At 59.1% G+C, this 20,703-nt stretch overlaps 1 protein-coding gene across 1 annotated transcript in view; it reads right to left on the minus strand.

The window, feature by feature from the left end:
- Window positions 1-19,342, minus strand: part of LOC132866401 (B-cell receptor CD22-like) — a 54,017-nt gene extending 34,675 nt beyond the window's left edge. The window contains exons 1-2 of the mRNA XM_060899166.1: window positions 19,277-19,342; window positions 17,084-17,150 (exon numbers count right to left, since the gene is read on the minus strand). Of these exons, the coding sequence (XP_060755149.1) occupies window positions 17,084-17,141 (58 nt within the window). The 5' untranslated portion in view covers window positions 17,142-17,150; window positions 19,277-19,342. The remainder of the gene's footprint in view (window positions 1-17,083; window positions 17,151-19,276) is intronic.
- Between the last annotated feature and the right edge of the window lie 1,361 nt (window positions 19,343-20,703).

Here is a 20,703-nt window from a genome sequence, read left to right on the forward strand (position 1 = left end):
GGGAGGGAGAGCGCTAAAGGGGGGAGGGGGGAGAGCGCTAAAGGGGGGAGGGGGAGAGCGCTAAAGGGGGGGAGGGGGAGAGCGCTAAAGGGGGGGAGGGGGAGAGCGCTAAAGGGGGGGAGGGGGAGAGCGCTAAAGGGGGGGGGGAGAGCGCTAAAGGGGGGGGGGAGAGCGCTAAAGGGGGGGAGGGAGAGCGCTAAAGGGGGGGAGGGGGAGAGCGCTAAAGGGAGGGAGGGGGAGAGCGCTAAAGGGGAGGGGGGGGGGAGAGCGCTAAAGGGGAGGGGGGGGGGAGAGCGCTAAAGGGGAGGGGGGGGGGAGAGCGCTAAAGGGGAGGGGGGGGGGAGAGCGCTAAAGGGGAGGGGGGGGGGAGAGCGCTAAAGGGGAGGGGGGGGGAGAGCGCTAAAGGGGAGGGGGGGGAGAGCGCTAAAGGGGAGGGGGGGGAGAGCGCTAAAGGGGAGGGGGGGGGGGAGAGCGCTAAAGGGGAGGGGGGGGGGAGAGCGCTAAAGGGGAGGGGGGGGGGAGAGCGCTAAAGGGGGGGAGGGGAGGGTAGGAGGCTAGAGGAAGAGGGATGGAGGGGGGGAGAGCGCTAAGGGGGGGGAGGGGGAGAGCGCTAAAGGGAGGGAGAGGGAGAGCGGTAAGGGGGGGAGGGAGAGCGGTAAGGGGGGGAGGGAGAGCGGTAAGGGGGGGAGGGAGAGCGGTAAGGGGGGGAGGGGAGAGCGGTAAGGGGGGGGGAGGGAGAGCGGTAAGGGGGGAGGGAGAGCGGTAAGGGGGGGAGGGAGAGCGGTAAGGGGGGGAGGGGAGAGCGGTAAGGGGGGGAGGAGAGCGGTAAGGGGGGGGAGGGAGAGCGCTAAAGGGGGGGAGGGAGAGCGCTAAAGGGGGGGAGGGAGAGCGCTAAAGGGGGGGAGGGAGAGCGCTAAAGGGGGGGAGGGAGAGCGCTAAAGGGGGGGGAGGGGAGAGCGCTAAAGGGGGGGGAGGGAGAGCGCTAAAGGGGGGGAGGGAGAGCGCTAAAGGGGGGGAGAGCGCTAAAGGGGGGGAGAGCGCTAAGGGGGGGAGAGCGCTAAAGGGGGGGAGAGCGCTAAAGGGGAGGGGGGGGGAGAGCGCTAAAGGGGAGGGGGGGAGAGCGCTAAAGGGGAGGGGGGGGGAGAGCGCTAAAGGGGAAGGGGGGGGGGAGAGCGCTAAAGGGGAGGGGGGGGGGAGAGCGCTAAAGGGGGGAGGGGGGAGAGCGCTAAAGGGGGGGAGGGGGAGAGCGCTAAAGGGGGGGAGGGGGGAGAGCGCTAAAGGGGGGGAGGGGGAGAGCGCTAAAGGGAGGGAGGGGGGAGAGCGCTAAAGGGAGGGAGGGGGGAGAGCGCTAAAGGGAGGGAGGGGGGAGAGCGCTAAAGGGAGGGAGGGGGAGAGCGCTAAGGGGGGGAGGGGGAGAGCGCTAAAGGGAGGGAGAGGGAGAGCGGTAAGGGGGGGAGGGAGAGCGGTAAGGGGGGGAGGGAGAGCGGTAAGGGGGGGGAGGGAGAGCGGTAAGGGGGGGAGGGAGAGCAGTAAAGGGGGGGGAGGGGAGAGCGCTAAAGGGGGGGGAGAGGCGCTAAAGCGGGGGGGAGAGCGCTGGGGGGGAGGGGGAGGGAGAGCGCTAAGGGGTGGGAGGGAGAGCGCTAAAGGGGGGGAGAGCGCTGGGGGGAGAGCGCTAAAGGGGGGGGCACTAAGGGGGGGGAGAGCGCAAAAGGGGGGGGAGAGCGCTAAAGGGGGGAGGGAGGGCGCTAAAGGGGGGGAGAGCGCTGGGGGGAGAGCGCTGGGGGGGAGCGCTAAGGGGAGGGGAGGGGGGGGAGCGCTAAAGGGGGAGGGGCGCTAAGGGGGGGGAGGGAGGGCTAAAGGGGGTGAGAGCGCTAAAGGGGGTGAGAGCGCTAAAGGGGGGGGGGGAGAGCGCTAAAGGGGAGGGGGGAGAGCGCTAAAGGGGAGGGGGGGGAGAGCGCTAAAGGGGAGGAGGGGGGAGAGCGCTAAAGGGGAGGGGGGGAGAGCGCTAAAGGGAGGGGGGGGAGAGCGCTAAAGGGGAGGGGGGGGAGAGCGCTAAAGGGGAGTGGGGGGAGAGCGCTAAAGGGGAGGGGGGGAGAGCGCTAAAGGGGAGGGGGGGGAGAGCGCTAAAGGGGAGGGGGGGGAGAGCGCTAAAGGGGAGGGGGGGGAGAGCGCTAAAGGGGAGGGGGGGAGAGCGCTAAAGGGGAGGGGGGGGGGAGAGCGCTAAGGGGAGGGGGGGGAGAGCGCTAAAGGGGAGGGGGGGGAGAGCGCTAAAGGGGAGGGGGGGGAGAGCGCTAAAGGGAGGGGGGGGAGAGCGCTAAAGGGGAGGGGGGGGGAGAGCGCTAAAGGGGAGGGGGGGGGAGAGCGCTAAAGGGGAGGGGGGGGGAGAGCGCTAAAGGGGAGGGGGGGGAGAGCGCTAAAGGGGAGGGGGGGGAGAGCGCTAAAGGGGAGGGGGGGGGAGAGCGCTAAAGGGGAGGGGGGGGAGAGCGCTAAAGGGGAGGGGGGGGGAGAGCGCTAAAGGGGAGGGGGGGGAGAGCGCTAAAGGGGAGGGGGGGGGGAGAGCGCTAAAGGGGAGGGGGGGGGAGAGCGCTAAAGGGGAGGGGGGGGAGAGCGCTAAAGGGGAGGGGGGGGGAGAGCGCTAAAGGGGAGGGGGGGGAGAGCGCTAAAGGGGAGGGGGGGGAGAGCGCTAAAGGGGAGGGGGGGGGAGAGCGCTAAAGGGGAGGGGGGGGGAGAGCGCTAAAGGGGAGGGGGGGGAGAGCGCTAAAGGGGAGGGGGGGGAGAGCGCTAAAGGGGAGGGGGGGGAGAGCGCTAAAGGGGAGGGGGGGGAGAGCGCTAAAGGGGGAGGGGGGGGGAGAGCGCTAAAGGGGGAGGGGGGGGGAGAGCGCTAAAGGGGAGGGGGGGGGGAGAGCGCTAAAGGGGAGGGGGGGGGAGAGCGCTAAAGGGGAGGGGGGGGGAGAGCGCTAAAGGGGAGGGGGGGGGGAGAGCGCTAAAGGGGAGGGGGGGGAGAGCGCTAAAGGGGAGGGGGGGGGGAGAGCGCTAAAGGGGGAGGGGGGGAGAGCGCTAAAGGGGAGGGGGGAGAGCGCTAAAGGGGGGGGGAGAGCGCTAAAGGGGGGGGAGGGAGGGAGGGGGGAGAGCGCTAAAGGGGGGGGAGGGAGGGAGGGAGGGGGAGAGCGCTAAAGGGGGGGGAGGGAGGGAGGGGGGAGAGAGCGCTAAAGGGGGGGGAGGGAGGGAGGGGAGAGCGCTAAAGGGGGGGGGAGGGAGGGAGGGGGAGAGCGCTAAAGGGGGGAGGGAGGGCGCTAAAGGGGGAGCGCTAAAGGGGGGGGAGCGCTAAAGGGGGTGGAGGGAGGGCGCTAAGGGGGGGAGGGAGAGCGCTAAGGGGGGGGGAGAGCGCTAAAGGGGGGGGGGGAGAGCGCTAAAGGGGGGGGGAGAGCGCTAAAGGGGGGGGGAGAGCGCTAAAGGGGGGGGGAGAGCGCTAAAGGGGGGGGGAGAGCGCTAAAGGGGGGGGGGAGAGCGCTAAAGGGGGGGGGAGGGAGGGAGGGGGAGAGCGCTAAGGGGGGGGAGAGCACTAAAGGGGGGGGGGAGAGCGCTAAAGGGGGGGAGGGAGGGCGCTAAGGGGGGAGCGCTAAAGGGGGGGAGAGCGCTAAAGGGGGTGGAGGGAGGGCGCTAAGGGGGGGAGGGAGGGGGGGGAGGGAGGGGGAGAGCGCTAAGGGGGGGGGAGCGCTAAAGGGGGGGGAGGGAGGGAGGGGGGTGAGGGAGGGAGGGAGGGAGGGGGAGAGCGCTAAGGGGGGGGAGAGCGCTAAGGGGGGGGAGAGCGCTAAAGGGGGGGGGGGAGAGCGCTAAAGGGGGGGGAGAGGGAGGGCGCTAAGGGGGGAGCGCTAAAGGGGGGGGGAGAGCGCTAAAGGGGGTGGGGGGGAGAGCGCTAAAGGGGGTGGAGGGAGGGCGCTAAGGGGGGGGGAGGGAGGGCGCTAAGGGGGGGGAGCGCTAAAGGGGGGGGAGAGCGCTAAAGGGGGTGGAGGGAGGGCGCTAAGGGGGGGAGGGAGGGGGGGGAGGGAAGGGGAGAGCGCTAAGGGGGGGGGAGCGCTAAAGGGGGGGGAGGGAGGGAGGGAGGGGGGAGAGCGCTAAGGGGGGGAGAGCGCTAAGGGGGGGGTGGAGAGCGCTAAAGGGGGGGAGGGAGAGCGCTAAAGGGGGGGAGGGAGGGCGCTAAGGGGGGGAGCGCTAAAGGGGGGGGAGAGCGCTAAAGGGGGGTGGGGGGAGAGCGCTAAAGGGGGTGGAGGGAGGGCGCTAAGGGGGGGGAGGGAGGGCGCTAAGGGGGGGAGGGAGAGCGCTAAGGGGGGGGAGAGCGCTAAAGGGGGGGAGGGAGGGAGGGAGGGAGGGAGGGGGAAAGCGCTAAGGGGGGGGAGAGCGCGGGAGGGGGGGGGGAGAGCGCTAAGGGGGGGGAGAGCGCTAAAGGGGGGGGGAGAGCGCTAAGGGGGGGAGGGAGGGCGCTAAGGGGGGAGCGCTAAAGGGGGGGAGAGCGCTAAAGGGGGTGGAGGGAGAGCGCTAAAGGGGGGGGGAGAGCGCTAAAGGGGGGGGAGAGCGCTAAGGGGGGGGGAGAGCACTAAAGGGGGGGGAGAGCGCTAAAGGGGGGGGAGGGAGAGCGCTAAAGGGGGGAGGGAGGGCGCTAAAGGGGGGGGGGAGCGCTAAAGGGGGGGAGAGCGCTAAAGGGGGTGGAGGGAGGGCGCTAAGGGGGGGAGGGAGGGCGCTAAGGGGGGGAGGGCGCTGGGGGGGAGAGCGCTGGGGGGAGCGCTAAGGGGAGGGGGGGGAGAGCGCTAAGGGGGGAGAGCGCTAAGGGGGAGGGAGGGGGAGAGGTGCTAAGGGGGGAGGGGAGAGCGCTAAGGGGAGGGGGGGGAGAGCGCAGAGGGGGAGGGTGCTAAGGGGGGGGAGGGGAGAGCGCTAAGGGGGAGAGCGCTAAGGGAGGGGGAGGGGGAGGGTGCTAAGGGGGGGAGGGGAGAGCGCTAAGGGGAGGGGGGGAGAGGCGCTAAGGGGGAGAGCGCTAAGGGGGAGGGAGGGGGAGAGCGCTAAGGGGGAGGGAGGGGGAGGGCGCTAAGGGGGGGAGGGCGCTAAGGGGGGGAGAGCGCTGGGGGGGGGAGAGCGCTGGGGGAGCGGAGGGCGCTAAGGGAAGGGAAGGGGAGGGAAGGGGGAGAGCGCTAAAGGGGGGGGAGAGCGCTAAAGGGGGGGAGAGCGCTAAAGGGGGGGAGAGCGCTAAAGGGGGGGAGAGCGCTAAAGGGGGGGAGAGCGCTAAAGGGGGGGAGAGCGCTGGGGGAGGGGAGGGCGCTAAGGGAAGGGGAGGGGGCGCTAAGGGAAGGGGAGGGCGCTAAGGGAAGGGGAGGGGGAGAGCGCTAAAGGGGGGGAGGGGAGGGCGCTAAGGGGGGGAGCGCTAAAGGGGGGGGAGCGCTAAAGGGGGGGGGAGCGCTAAAGGGGGGGAGGGAGGGCGCTAAGGGGGGGGAGGGCTCTAGGGGGGAGAGCGCTGGGGGGGGAGCGCTAAGGGGGGGGAGAGCGCTAAGGGGGGGGGAGAGCGCTAAGGGGGGGGAGAGCGCTAAGGGGGGGGGGAGAGCGCTAAGGGGGGGAGGGGAGGGCGCTAAGGGGGGGAGGGAGGGCGCTAAGGGGGGGAGGGAGGGCGCTAAGGGGGGGAGGGAGGGCGCTAAGGGGGGGAGGGAGGGCGCTGGGGGGGGGGGGAGGGCGCTGGGGGGGGGGAGGGGGGGGGAGGGCGCTGGGGGGGGGGAGGGGGGGGGGGAGGGCGCTGGGGGGGGGGCGGGGGGGGCGGGGGGGGAGGGCGCTGGGGGGGGGGCGGGGGGGGCGGGGGGGGAGGGAGAGCGCTAAAGGGGGGAGAGGGAGAGCGCTAAAGGGGGGGGAGGGAGAGTGCTAAAGGGGGGGAGGGAGGGAGGGAGCACTAAAGGGAGGGGAGGGAGAGAGCACTAAAGGGAGGGGAGGGAGAGAGCTCTAAAGGGAGGGGAGAGGGAGAGCACTAAAGGGAGAGAGCACTAAAGGGAGAGAGCACGAAGGGAGAGAGAGCACTAAAGGGAGGGGAGAGGGAGAGCACTAGAGGGGGGAGAGCGCTAATGGGGGCGAGCGCTAAAGGGGGAGGGAGTGCACTAAGAGGGGGAGGGAGTGCACTAAGAGGGGGAGGGAGTGCACTAAGGGGGGAGGGAGGGAGGGCACTAAAGGAGGGGAGAGAGAGCACTAAAGAGAGGAGAGGGGAGGGGAGGGGAGGGAGAGAGCATGAAAGGGTATCAAGGGGAGGGGAAGGGAGGGAGAGAGCACTAAAGGGAGGGGAAAGAGAGAGCACTAAAGGGAGGGGAGGCGAGGGAGAGAGCACTAAAGGGAGGCGAGGGAGAGAGCACTAAAGGGAGGGGAGGGAGAGAGCACTAAAGGGAGGGGAGGGAGAGAGCACTAAAGGGAGGGGAGGGAGAGAGCTCTAAAGGGAGGGGAGAGGGAGAGCACTAGAGGGGGAGAGCGCTAATGGGGGCGAGCGCTAAAGGGGGAGGGAGTGCACTAAGAGGGGGAGGGAGTGCACTAAGAGGGGGAGGGAGTGCACTAAGGGGGGAGGGAGGGAGTGCACTAAGGGGGGAGGGAGGGAGGGCACTAAAGGGAGGGGAGAGAGAGCACTAAAGAGAGGAGAGGGGAGAGGGGAGGGGGAGGGGAGGGAGAGAGCATGAAAGGGTATCAAGGGGAGGGGAAGGGAGGGAGAGAGCACTAAAGGGAGGGGAGAGAGAGAGCACTAAAGGGAGGGGAGGCGAGGGAGAGAGCACTAAAGGGAGGGGAGGGAGAGAGCGCTAAGGGGAGGGAGGGAGAGAGCGCTAAGGGGAGGGGGGGGAGAGCGCTAAGGGGAGGGGGGGGGAGAGCGCTAAGGGGAGGGGGGGGGGGAGCGCTAAGGAGGGCGCTAAAGGGGGGAGGGAGGGCGCTAAGGGGGGGAGGGCGCTAAAGGGGGGGGAGGGCGCTAAAGGGGGGGGAGGGGGAGAGCGCTAAGGGGGAGAGGGAGGGGGAGAGCGCTAAAGGAGAGCGCTAAAGGGGGGGAGAGCGCTAAAGGGGGGGAGGGGGGAGAGCGCTAGAGGGGGGAGGGAGGGGGGAGAGCGCTAGAGGGGGGAGGGAGGGGGGGAGCGCTAAGGGGGGGAGAGCGCTAAGGGGGGGGAGAGCGCTAAGGGGGGGGGAGAGCGCTAAGGGGGGGAGGGAGGGCGCTAAGGGGGGGAGGGAGGGGCGCTAAGGGGGGGAGGGAGGGCGCTGGGGGGGGGAGGGAGCTGGGGGGGGAGGGAGGGGCGCTAAGGGGGGGAGAGCGCTGGGGGGGGAGTGCTAAGGGGAGGGGAGGGGGAGAGGGAGAGCGCTAAAGGGGGGAGAGGGAGAGCGCTAAAGGGGGGGGAGGGAGAGTGCTAAAGGGGGGGAGGGAGGGAGGGAGCACTAAAGGGAGGGGAGGGAGAGAGCACTAAAGGGAGGGGGAGGGAGAGAGCTCTAAAGGGAGGGGGAGAGGGAGAGCACTAGAGGGGGAGAGCGCTAATGGGGGCGAGCGCTAAAGGGGGAGGGAGTGCACTAAGAGGGGGAGGGAGTGCACTAAGAGGGGGAGGGAGTGCACTAAGGGGGGAGGGAGGGAGGGCACTAAAGGGAGGGGAGAGAGCACTAAAGAGAGGAGAGGGGAGGGGAGGGGAGGGAGAGAGCATGAAAGGGTATCAAGGGGAGGGGAAGGGAGGGAGAGAGCACTAAAGGGAGGGGAAAGAGAGAGCACTAAAGGGAGGGGAGGCGAGGGAGAGAGCACTAAAGGGAGGGGAGGGAGAGAGCACTAAAGGGAGGGGAGGGAGAGAGCACTAAAGGGAGGGGAGGGAGAGAGCTCTAAAGGGAGGGGAGAGGGAGAGCACTAGAGGGGGAGAGCGCTAATGGGGGCGAGCGCTAAAGGGGGAGGGAGTGCACTAAGAGGGGGAGGGAGTGCACTAAGAGGGGGAGGGAGTGCACTAAGGGGGGAGGGAGGGAGGGAGGGCACTAAAGGGAGGGGAGAGAGAGCACTAAAGAGAGGAGAGGGGAGGGGAGGGGAGGGAGAGAGCATGAAAGGGTATCAAGGGGAGGGGAAGGGAGGGAGAGAGCACTAAAGGGAGGGGAGAGAGAGAGCACTAAAGGGAGGGGAGGCGAGGGAGAGAGCACTAAAGGGAGGGGAGGGAGGAGAGAGCGCTAAGGGGAGGGGGGGGGGAGAGCGCTAAGGGGAGGGGGGAGAGCGCTAAGGGGAGGGGGGAGAGCGCTAAGGGGAGGGGGGGGAGAGCGCTAAGGGGGAGGGGGGGGGAGCGCTAAGGAGGGCGCTAAAGGGGGGAGGAGGGGGCGCTAAGGGGGGGAGGGCGCTAAAGGGGGGGGAGGGGGGGAGAGCGCTAAGGGGGGAGAGGGAGGGGGGAGAGCGCTAAAGGAGAGCGCTAAAGGGGGGGGAGAGCGCTAAAGGGGGGGAGGGGGGAGAGCGCTAGAGGGGGGAGGGAGGGGGAGAGCGCTAGAGGGGGGAGGGAGGGGGAGAGCGCTGGGGGGGAGGGAGGGAGAGAGGGGGAGCGCGCTGGGGGGGCGGGAGGGGGGGAGGGAGGGAGAGAGGGGGGAGCGCGCTGGGGGGGCGGGAGGGGGGGGGGAGGGAGGGAGAGAGGGGGAGCGCGCTGGGGGGGAGGGAGGGGGGGAGCGCTAAAGGGGGCGAGTGCTAAAGGGGGAGGGAGTGCACTAAGGGGGGGAGGGAGGGCACTAAAGGGAGGGAGGGAGGGCACTAAAGGGAGGGGAGGGAGGGGGAGAGAGAGCACTAAAGAGAGGGGAGGGGAGGGGAGGGGAGGGAGAGAGCATGAAAGGGTATCGAGGGGAGGGGAAGGAAGGGAGGGAGGGAGAGAGCTCTAAAGGGAGGGGAGGGAGAGAGCACTAAAGGGAGGGGAGAGAGAGAGCACTAAAGGGAGGGGAGGGGAGGGGAGGGGAGGGGAGGGGAGGCGAGGGAGAGAGCGCTAAAGGGGGGGGAGAGCGCTAAAGGGGGGGGAGCGCTAAAGGGGGGGAGAGCGCTAAAGGGGGGGGAGGGAGGGAGGGCACTAAAGGGAGGGGAGGGAGGGGAGAGAGAGCACTAAAGAGAGGGGAGGGGAGGGGAGGGGAGGGGAGGGAGAGAGCATGAAAGGGTATCGAGGGGAGGGGAAGGAAGGGAGGGAAGGGGAGAGAGCACTAAAGGGAGGGGAGGGAGAGAGCACTAAAGGGAGGGGAGGGGAGGGGAGGCGAGGGAGAGAGCGCTAAAGGGGGGGGGAGAGCGCTAAAGGGGGGGGAGAGCGCTAAAGGGGGGGGAGGGAGGGCGCTAAGGGGGGGAGGGGGAGAGCGCTAAAGGGGGGGGAGGGGGAGAGCGCTAAAGGGGGGGAGGGGGGGAGCGCGCTGGGGGGAGGGAGGGGTAGAGCGCTAAAGGGGGGGAGGGAGGGGGGAGAGCGCTAATGGGGGCGAGCGCTAAAGGGGGAGGGAGTGCACTAAGGGGGGGAGGGAGTGCACTAAGGGGGGGAGGGAGGGAGGGCACTAAAGGGAGGGGAGAGAGAGCACTAAAGAGAGGAGAGGGGAGGGAGAGAGCATGAAAGGGTATCAAGGGGAGGGGAGGGGAAGGGGGGAGCGCTAAAGGGGGGGGGAGAGCGCTAAGGGGGGGAGAGCGCTAAAGGGGGGGGGAGAGCGCTAAAGGGGGGGAGGGAGGGGGAGGGCGCTAAGGGGGGGGAGAGCGCTAAGGGGGGGAGGGAGCGCTAAGGGGGGAGGGAGAGAGCACTAAAGGGAGGGGAGGGGAGGGGAGGCGAGGGAGAGAGCGCTAAAGGGGGGGAGAGCGCTAAAGGGGGGGGAGAGCGCTAAAGGGGGGGAGGGAGGGCGCTAAGGGGGGGAGGGGGAGAGCGCTAAAGGGGGGGAGGGGGGGAGAGCGCTAAAGGGGGGGAGGGGGGGAGCGCGCTGGGGGGGAGGGAGGGGTAGAGCGCTAAAGGGGGGGAGGGAGGGGGAGAGCGCTAATGGGGGCGAGCGCTAAAGGGGGGGAGGGGGAGAGCGCTAAAGGGGGGGGAGGGGGGAGCGCGCTGGGGGGGAGGGAGGGGTAGAGCGCTAAAGGGGGGGAGGGAGGGGGGAGAGCGCTAATGGGGGCGAGCGCTAAAGGGGGAGGGAGTGCACTAAGGGGGGGAGGGAGTGCACTAAGGGGGGGAGGGAGGGAGGGCACTAAAGGGAGGGGAGAGAGAGCACTAAAGAGAGGAGAGGGGAGGGAGGAGAGCATGAAAGGGTATCAAGGGGGGGGAGGGGAAGGGGGGAGCGCTAAAGGGGGGGGGAGAGCGCTAAGGGGGGGAGAGCGCTAAAGGGGGGGGGAGAGCGCTAAAGGGGGGGAGGGAGGGGGAGGGCGCTAAGGGGGGGGAGAGCGCTAAGGGGGGGAGGGAGCGCTAAGGGGGGGAGGGAGCGCTAAAGGGGGGAGGGAGGGGGAGAGCGCTAATGGGGGCGAGCGCTAAAGGGGGAGGGAGTGCACTAAGGGGGGGAGGGAGTGCACTAAGGGGGGGAGGGGAGTGCACTAAGTGGGGGAGGGAGGGAGGGAGGGGAGAGAGAGCACTAAAGAGAGGAGAGGGGAGGGGAGGGAGAGAGCATGAAAGGGTATCAAGGGGAGGGGAGGGGAAGGGAGGGAGAGAGCACTAAAGGGAGGGGAGAGAGAGAGCACTAAAGGGAGGGGGAGGCGAGGGAGAGAGCACTAAAGGGAGGGGAGGGAGAGAGCACTAAAGGAGGGGAGGGAGAGAGCACTAAAGGGAGGGGAGGGAGAGAGCTCTAAAGGGAGGGGAGAGGGAGAGCACTAGAGGGGGAGAGCGCTAATGGGGGCGAGCGCTAAAGGGGGAGGGAGTGCACTAAGAGGGGGAGGGAGTGCACTAAGAGGGGGGAGGGAGTGCACTAAGGGGGGAGGGAGGGAGGGCACTAAAGGGAGGGGAGAGAGAGCACTAAAGAGAGGAGAGGGAGGGGAGGGGAGGGAGAGAGCATGAAAGGGTATCAAGGGGGAGGGGAAGGGAGGGAGAGAGCACTAAAGGGAGGGGAGAGAGAGAGCACTAAAGGGAGGGGAGGCGAGGGAGAGAGCACTAAAGGGAGGGGAGGGAGAGAGCGCTAAGGGGAGGGGGGGGAGAGCGCTAAGGGGAGGGGGGGGAGAGCGCTAAGGGGAGGGGGGGAGAGCGCTAAGGGGAGGGGGGGGAGAGCGCTAAGGGGAGGGGGGGGGGAGCGCTAAGGGGAGGGGGGGGGGAGCGCTAAGGAGGGCGCTAAAGGGGGGAGGGAGGGCGCTAAGGGGGGGAGGGCGCTAAAGGGGGGGGGAGGGCGCTAAAGGGGGAGAGGGAGGGGGAGAGCGCTAAAGGAGAGCGCTAAAGGGGGGGAGGAGCGCTAAAGGGGGGGAGGGGGGAGAGCGCTAGAGGGGGGGAGGGAGGGGGAGAGCGCTAGAGGGGGGAGGGAGGGGGAGAGCGCTAGAGGGGGGAGGGAGGGGGAGAGCGCTAAAGGGGGAGCGCGCTAAAGGGGGGGGAGGGCGCTAAGGGGGAGAGCGCTGGGGGGGGAGGGAGGGAGAGAGGGGGAGCGCGCTGGGGGGGAGGGAGGGGGGGGAGCGCTAAAGGGGGCGAGTGCTAAAGGGGGAGGGAGTGCACTAAGGGGGGGAGGGAGTGCACTAAGGGGGGGAGGGAGGGCACTAAAGGGAGGGAGGGAGGGCACTAAAGGGAGGGGAGGGAGGGGAGAGAGAGCACTAAAGAGAGGGGAGGGGAGGGGAGGGGAGGGAGAGAGCATGAAAGGGTATCGAGGGGAGGGGAAGGAAGGGAGGGAGGGAGAGAGCACTAAAGGGAGGGGAGGGAGAGAGCACTAAAGGGAGGGGAGGGAGAGAGCACTAAAGGGAGGGGAGAGAGAGAGCACTAAAGGGAGGGGAGGGGAGGCGAGGGAGAGAGCGCTAAAGGGGGGGAGAGCGCTAAAGGGGGGAGCGCTAAAGGGGGGGGAGAGCGCTAAAGGGGGGGAGAGCGCTAAAGGGGGGGAGGGAGGGTGCTAAAGGGGGGGAGGGAGGGCGCTAAGGGGGGGAGGGGGAGAGCGCTAAAGGGGGGGGAGGGGGAGAGCGCTAAAGGGGGGGAGGGGGGAGCGCGCTGGGGGGGAGAAGGGGTAGAGCGCTAAAGGGGGGGAGGGAGGGGGGAGAGCGCTAATGGGGGCGAGCGCTAAAGGGGGAGGGAGTGCACTAAGGGGGGGAGGGAGAGGGAGGGCACTAAAGGGAGGGGAGAGAGAGCACTAAAGAGAGGAGAGGGGAGGGAGAGAGCATGAAAGGGTATCAAGGGGAGGGGAGGGGAAGGGGGGGAGCGCTAAAGGGGGGGAGAGCGCTAAGGGGGGGAGAGCGCTAAAGGGGGGGGAGAGCGCTAAAGGGGGGGAGGGAGGGGGAGGGCGCTAAGGGGGGGAGAGCGCTAAGGGGGGGGGAGAGCGCTAAGGGGGGGAGGGAGCGCTAAGGGGGGGGAGGGAGCGCTAAAGGGGGGAGGGAGGGGGAGAGCGCTAATGGGGGCGAGCGCTAAAGGGGGAGGGAGTGCACTAAGGGGGGGAGGGAGTGCACTAAGTGGGGGAGGGAGGGAGGGAGGGAGGGGAGAGAGAGCACTAAAGAGAGGAGAGGGGAGGGGAGGGGAGGGGAGGGGAGGGGAGGGAGAGAGCATGAAATGGTATCAAGGGGAGGGGAGGGGAAGGGAGGGAGAGAGCACTAAAGGGAGGGGAGAGAGAGAGCACTAAAGGGAGGGGAGGCGAGGGAGAGAGCACTAAAGGGAGGGGAGGGAGAGAGCACTAAAGGGAGGGGAGGGAGAGAGCTCTAAAGGGAGGGGAGAGGGAGAGCACTAGAGGGGGAGAGCGCTAATGGGGGCGAGCGCTAAAGGGGGAGGGAGTGCACTAAGAGGGGGAGGGAGTGCACTAAGAGGGGGAGGGAGTGCACTAAGGGGGGAGGGAGGGAGGGCACTAAAGGGAGGGGAGAGAGAGCACTAAAGAGAGGAGAGGGGAGGGGAGGGGAGGGAGAGAGCATGAAAGGGTATCAAGGGGAGGGGAAGGGAGGGAGAGAGCACTAAAGGGAGGGGAGAGAGAGAGCACTAAAGGGAGGGGAGGCGAGGGAGAGAGCACTAAAGGGAGGGGAGGGAGAGAGCGCTAAGGGGAGGGGAGGGAGAGAGCTCTAAAGGGAGGGGAGAGGGAGAGCACTAAAGGGAGAGAGCACTAAAGGGAGAGAGCACGAAGGGAGAGAGAGCACTAAAGGGAGGGGAGGCGAGGGAGAGAGCACTAAAGGGAGGGGAGGGAGAGAGCGCTAAGGGGAGGGGAGGGAGAGAGCTCTAAAGGGAGGGGAGAGAGAGAGAACACTAAAGGGGGAGGGAGAAAGAGAGCACTAAAGGGGGGAGAGAGAGAGAGCACTAAAGGGGAGAAAGAGAGAGAGCACTAAAGGGGAGAGAGAGAGAGAGAGCACTAAAGGGGGGAGAGAGAGAGAGAGCACTAAAGGGGAGAAAGAGAGAGAGCACTAAAGGGGAGGGAGAGAGAGAGCACTAAAGGGGAGGGAGAAAGAGAGCACTAAAGGGGGGAGAGAGGGCACACTGAAGGGGAAAATGCGAGGGAGAGAGGGCACTAAAGGGGGGGAGGGAGGGAGAGAGAGCACTCAAGGGGTGGAGGGAGAGCAATAAAGGGAGGGAGGTAGAGAGAGCACTAAAGGGGGGGAGGGAGGGAGAGAGAGCACTCAAGGGGTGGAGGGCAGGCCCGGCGTCTTGGGGGGGCGAAAGGGGGCGTCGCCCCCTCGTGGCTACAGCCCCGCCCCTCAACGGAGACTCAGATCACTTAATTGTTTTCTTATGAAAATATAATGTATAATAGACGTATTAATAAATCGTAGAATTCAACTGTATTAAGGTAGGATTATTTCAAATAGCCTGAATTTAATATTAACCCTGTTTTAGACATATGTATCAATCCTAACTACTGGGGACTAGTTATTGTGGGTGTATGTGTGAAATGCTGACACAGCCGCGCACACACAGACCTGTGATAAGGACAAGGGGAGGGGTCGTGCGGGCGGGCGTGCGGGCGGGCGGGCGGGCGGGGGTTTTACATGCACACTTACAAGTGCACTGTCTCTGCAATATCCTGTAATATGCAGTCAAGTTTACGGGAGTAGTCTTTCCCCCACCGAATTAAATCACAATATTGTGAATCCATTTTCTTTCTTTGTAGGCTAAGTTTATCTCCGTTTATGTTGGTGTATGTGTTCATATATGGTCCGCTTTGTGCGCAAATAGCGTAAGAATATGGGTCGTTGACGTCACCCCCCATGCAGCGGGGGTGAAAATTCATCACTTCAGAGTGTTTTGTCCCCTACACGCCTAAACTGGGATCGCGGATTAAGTGGTTAGCGTTGACTCGGTGCGAGTCAGGAAGGCTATTACTGGTGCAGCCGCGGGGTCTGTTGATTTTTAACCCCGCCGACAGTAGTCGGAGGGGTTATTATTTTCACCTGCGTCAGTCTGTGTGTGTGTGTATCTGTCTGTCTGTCTGTGTGTCTGCAAGATATCTCAAGAACCAATGGATCGATTTGGACCAAATTTTGTACGTGTTGCCAATCACCCAGGAAGGAAACCATTAAATTTTGGAGGTCAAAGGTCAAGGTCATGGCAGAACTTCGAAATTTTCGCCCAATGTATTTTAATAGGGAAAAGGCGGGGTTTGCACTCGTTAGAGTGTCCCTGTCTAGTTTTAAAATTATGATTTTGGCCGCCGAGCCAAGTACCTTAGACTTGCATTGACGTTTTGTTTTCATGCCGCGGAGCTATTTGTATGTATTTTAAAGGACTTGCCTGTAGGTTTGTGTGTGTTGTTTTATGTTTGGCATCCTTCCGGTTGTAACACGTGTCTGTGAGAAAATCGGAGGGGAGGGGTAACAGGTGGGCACGGGGGTTGATAAAGCGCAACGGCCCTGGTAATATGTCACATGATTTTCCCGGACTAAAGCAACCTTCGGGGCCGTGGTTTTGTGGTTGGCGCAGTTAATTGTTTGAAACACGTTGTCAGACCGCCATCACTACTACACACTATATGAAAAATATTTGCCCCCTTGCGATTTCTAATTGCCCCCTTAGTAAACTGTTCCTGGCGCCGGGCCTGGTGGAGGGAGAGCAATAAAGGGAGGGAGGGAGAGAGAGCACTAAAGGGGAGAGAGGGAGGGAGGGAGAGAGCACTAAAGGCATGGGTGTCGCCACCATTCAATGTGGCAGGGGTGTGTCCCCTTCACATTTCATAATTCTTCGTTTGGACCCGCCCACATTTAACATAACACATTAGTTCACCCAGCGCCGTTTCTATTGCTTCGTGAAAGAATCCATTCCACTTGATCGATAAGAGAATACACAGACCACTGAAAATCCACTCTGGGTTTTCCGGGCGTTCCCTACAACAACTCACCGCACGCGAGTGAAGTGACTCTCAGCGTGAGCAGAGACATTTCGGTGCAGCTGCTTGAAAGTGGAGGAGGTGACGTCAGCCCCATTGCCACCTCAATGGATAGCTTTTGCTAAAATCTTATTCTTTTGTTATATCCCCTCAAAATTAACCCCAGGCCACGTTAAATTAATGTTCAACTAAACAATGAAATGAGCTTAGCCTAATGGGGTATTCTTGGTTGATGATGGATTGTTTGCAATATTTGCTCCTCCCCAGACACAATGGACATAAGGACATTCTTTACAAAGAAGCGGAAAGTCAGTCAGAATTTCCCCACAGGACAGGGTTTTTTGTCCCAATGGAAATGTTAGTGCAGTTAGCTGGCTAGTCAATGTTAGGAGATGTATCAGCTAGCTTAATGTTAGCTATCATTTAATTCAAACCCAGTAGGCCTGCCTTATTGTAATGCCAAGAATGAGGTCAAGTCTGCTCTGATGATATTTACTGATTCCCTGTTGTGATGTGAAGAACTTGTTTTGTCTGGTCTTTGCCAGTTTTCTGGAAAGTAACATGAGAAATCAGTGTCTGGGGAAGGAATAGTAGAAAGGAAAGCAATGGAGAGAGATGGATGTTATTCCAGGTGGATTGTGAAGGAAAGGGGGATAAAATTGTGGTGGCACCAATGTAAGAAGGAGTTCTATCTATAAATCTATTTGTTATACTGATCTGTAAATGTTACTGTAGTACCGCCATCGCATGTAGGCTGACAAAACTGCACTTGTTCATTGTGTGAAGTTCTCTTTTATGTGTCGTTGCTTGACAGTGTGATTTTGTCTTATGAAGACTGCATGATGCCATGTCATTTTTGTTATGCGTATCACTAAATTGGAAAAAAGTAAAACGCACCCACTAAAGTCACTGTTGGTGGTGAACAAAATCGCACCTGTTCATTGTGTGAAGTTATTTTTTATGTGTCGTTGCTTGACACAGTGTGATTGTGTGTTATGAAGTTTGCATGATGCCATGTCATGCCTGTTCATTGTGTGAAGTTATGAATATTCTTATTTTTAAACAGACAGTTGAGTGTCACTATTGCTTGGCGCAGTGGCATGTTGTGTTACATCTAAAACTAAATAAAAAAGGAAACACAAAATAAAAAGTAAAATGCACCCATAAAGTCATTGTTGGTGATAAACTGTGTCACATTCATCTCATTATCTTTGGCAGAGCGGTGGGTTTAAAAACAGGCTGATGAATATATGGACGAGTTGAATGAGGATTTATTGTTGACTCTCTAAAATAGTCATTGAATTAAGTGACTTTTGTAGGTAAAATTAGGTGTTTAACAACCTGCTAAACATACACCAGAATGCAGGAAATGGCATCTAATTAATTAATTTTCTGGGGGACGACCCCCAGACCCCCCGCCAGTGTGTCCCCCCCACATTAAAAATGCTTCTGATGCCACTGACTAAAGGGGGGGGAGCACTAAAGGGGAAAGAGAGAGCACTAAACAGAAGGAGAGAGAGAGAGATAAAGGGGAGGAGAGAGAGAGCTGTGGAAAAGAGGAATTTAACCCTGAACTGCTGAACAAACACTAATGACATAAAGCTCAAGGCTCCATTAAAAATATGAACATGTATATTATATATTTAGAAAAATAAACAGCACACATTTTCAAATGACTCACCTGAAACCATGAGCAGAAACAGCAGAGAAAGGAGAGGAGTCAATCCGAGTGACGTCATCACTGCTGCCTGTATAAACATCACAGAGAGAAAATAATGTTCAGTTTTAATGTCATAAAAACGCCCTTAAATCTGTGGTGTGTTCATAATTACAGGGTTCCCACGGGTCATGGAATTTCTGGAATATCATGGAATTTTAAAAAGTCTATTCCAGTCATGGAAAGTCAGGAGATTTTGTTTTGATCATGTTGAAATTTTCGCTGCCATTTTGGTAAAAGGGTAATATTTTCCCTGCAGCATTTCACTGGGTTTAAGCAGCGAAAACTAATTTCTGTCCTGAAAACATCTGTGAATTCGTAAATAAAGCTCAAACTGATGGGTTTAAAAAACTGTGGCTGGTTTTTGTCTGTTCAGCATAAAGGCAGCTGTTTTTCTGTTCATTATAGGTCATGAAAATCCAGCTGTTTAGTGACTGAAAGTCAGTGAAAGTCAGTGAACTTGACATTGGACTTCGAGTGGGAACCCTGTAAATGTATGTAAAGCAAAGTGCTGTGGGTTTCCACCTGCAGGGACATTAAAGGTTCTGATTGCAAAGTTGAATTCTGGGTAAAATGTTCTATTTCTATTGCTGTTGGAGTTTCGAGATGTTTCGCTGCTGCACACACACACCGTGGATCCTGTGTGTAAATGTTTTGCCGAGATAAAAAGCGTCTCTCATTTTACGATTCCGGAGATTGCTGAAGCAAGTGAGCAACAAGATCACGTGACCACCGTGGGGCGTGTCTGACCTACTTTTAACTAAAACAAGTCGGTGAGGGCAAACATGGTGGACTCCGCCCTCCCGCCAGAGGAAAAAAAAAATATAAAAGTAAATCAGAAAGAAAGCGCTCCAGAAAAGTGACGGTAACCAAAAGGTTGTCAGCAAGAATTTTTGTGAAGGGACAGATCGACCACTGGAATCAACTGAAGGATGAAGCGGGCGCGAAATCTGACAAAGAATTTGCAGCACTTGTCTTGGATTGGTGAGTCTGAGTCTGGAGTTTTACACCTAATGTTTTGATCTTACAGAGAAAGAAACGAGAACACAAAAGCGGGAACAGAGAAAAGATGTATTTGACTTTTGTTTCACAGATCTATTCGTGAATGTCAACCACAAATTACATCCCTGCGGCTCAAAACTCTCCAAGGTCGATGCAGAGTCACGATGTTTTCTGCACGTCGCCATCTTGGCGTGACGCAGTTCCATAGTTATGCTAATTAGTTAAAGCCCCTCGCGTTCGGCTGTTTCCTGTTTCCGCAGGGCCGCACTGTTTATCTCAAGAGGGAGGAAAACGGTCCCAAAACGGAGAAGAGCGACCCTCAGGACATCAACATGATCACATCTTGTCCGCATTATATTATTCTTGTGAAACAGAGGAAAATGCCATGAATAGTTTAAATTTTTTTTTTTTAAATTTCAGATGACATTGCAGTCAGCACTTTTAACTCTCCATTCTAGACATCATGTGTTGTACAGTTCAGTGTGGGAGGAATAACATGGAGTAAATAAAATATTTGTAAATCCTCTCTTTAATATACAATGCACAATGGATACACTCATATGAGACTTTCTTTTTTTAAAAGAATCATTTAAGTGAATCAAATGAATCGATTCCCAAATGTGTACGAATCAGATACTTTTTACAGAATAATTCAGAGTAAAAAAATGTAAAAAAAAAAAAAAAGTTAAAAAAAATTCTGATTCATCAACATTAATGTAAATTTTTGAATCATTTCCTTCCTTTACTGTACACAGTGTTTGGATGTGTGTCCCACTGAGTCATGAATCAACTGAATCAAAGCTCACAAAACTCAATTTACAGGAATCATTGAATCAAATCAGTAAAATGAGATAAAATAGCTGTCATTTGCAAAAGTAAAAGCAATACAATAATGAAAACATGGGGGGGCACAGGACACAAAAATACATTTCACATTGTGTGTGTGTGTGTGTGTGTGTGTGTGTGTGTGTGTGTGTGTAAGTAATTAATCTACTTTGAATGGGGAAAGTCTTGTGTTGCTCTGAGAGTGTTTTGTTTTATAAATTATGAAAAATGCACAGTTTAATTTCAGTTCATAAGAGAATAAACAAGTAATACAATTATAAAATTCAAACTGAATAAATTACTACAAAACAAACAAAAATCTTTTCTGACCTCATTATGAGATGTTCATCTCCTGCATCCAGAGAGAGAAAACCAGAAATAAGAGGAGCAGCTCTGAGGGTTTAAACTGTTCAACTTGTCCAAGTTCAAATGTGCTGCTGTTTAAATTTCACACTGATTTGCAGGTTTCTTCCTCTTTTGTGATTGAGTCAGTCCCTTCCTCCCTCTACGTATTAAGAAATACCCAAACCACTGACACTCCCTGTTCACTTTGGCCCAATGTTTATAATGTACATGTTATATACTTTAAAATAAATTGCATGTTTTATTTTCTTTTTTATTTAATCAGGAAACATGCAACTGATTTTACTCAACATTTTCAACACGTGTTGTCATTTTATAAACAATATTACTGTATTGTAGGAGACTATTCATTGTGTTGAAGCTCCGCTGTAGCTCAGTGCTGATTCAGGGTCAGTTTCCTGTCTGGTTTATCGAGAAGTTGGTCACAAACCTGACCTCAGACCAGCGCTCTTCTCACACTCACACAAGGCTCATGATGACCAAATATGATAAAGATGTTTACTGCGGCAGTGAGACAAATGATGCCATTTAACGCTCATCCACACTGACCATTAAACAAAAGCACATGAAACTCGACATGATTATTTACTAATTCATGGGGAAGCCATGGCCTAGAGGTTAGAGAAGCAGCTTTGGGACCAAAAGGTCGCTGGTTTGATTCCTTGGACCAGCAGGAATGGCTGAAGTGCCCTTGAACAAGACACCTGACCTCCAGCTGCTCTGGGTATGTTGTATGTCGCTCTGGATAAAAGTGTCTGCTAAATACCTGTAATGTAAGTCTAACATTTATGTTGCTTTGTTCACTGCTGATGATGCTGATGTAATTTCCTGTGTGCAACAATGAGGAGGCGAGAAGAAGGCCAGAGTTTCTCTGAAATGTAACACTGTGTACTTCTTGTGGTTTAGCATTAATTTACCACAATGTTATTACAACCTGCAGGAGATATAAATAGTTGGGGAGCCAAAGTCCCAAAAATGGGTTGAACCTGACATGGCTTGTTATACTTTTTATTTGTGATTTTTTTGATAGTTTTATCCCTAAGGACAAATAATTGGAGGGTCTGCTCTGTCGGAAATATCGCGAAAAAAAATTGTGCCTATTTTAGTGTATGTACCCTTCATTTTTCGACGAAAAATTCTGAAAAATGAAAAATTCCCTGAAATCCTCAGTGGCTTGGGTAAGTTGTCAATAAATGTTTTCCAGGTGCAAAGGACACATATGTTGACAACATTCAGTGAAAAAACAATTCTTAAACCCCATTTCTACATGATTTTAGCTCCATTTAGTGCAAAAAAATTAGGCGTTTTTTCACTTTTTTGCAATATTTTTATCTTTACTTCATTGGCAATGAACTTTTCTCCCAAGTTATGACATCAGACAATATGCCATTCTT

The sequence above is a fragment of the Neoarius graeffei genome, chromosome 18, assembly GCF_027579695.1.
Source record: "Neoarius graeffei isolate fNeoGra1 chromosome 18, fNeoGra1.pri, whole genome shotgun sequence".
Lineage (NCBI taxonomy): Eukaryota > Metazoa > Chordata > Actinopteri > Siluriformes > Ariidae > Neoarius > Neoarius graeffei.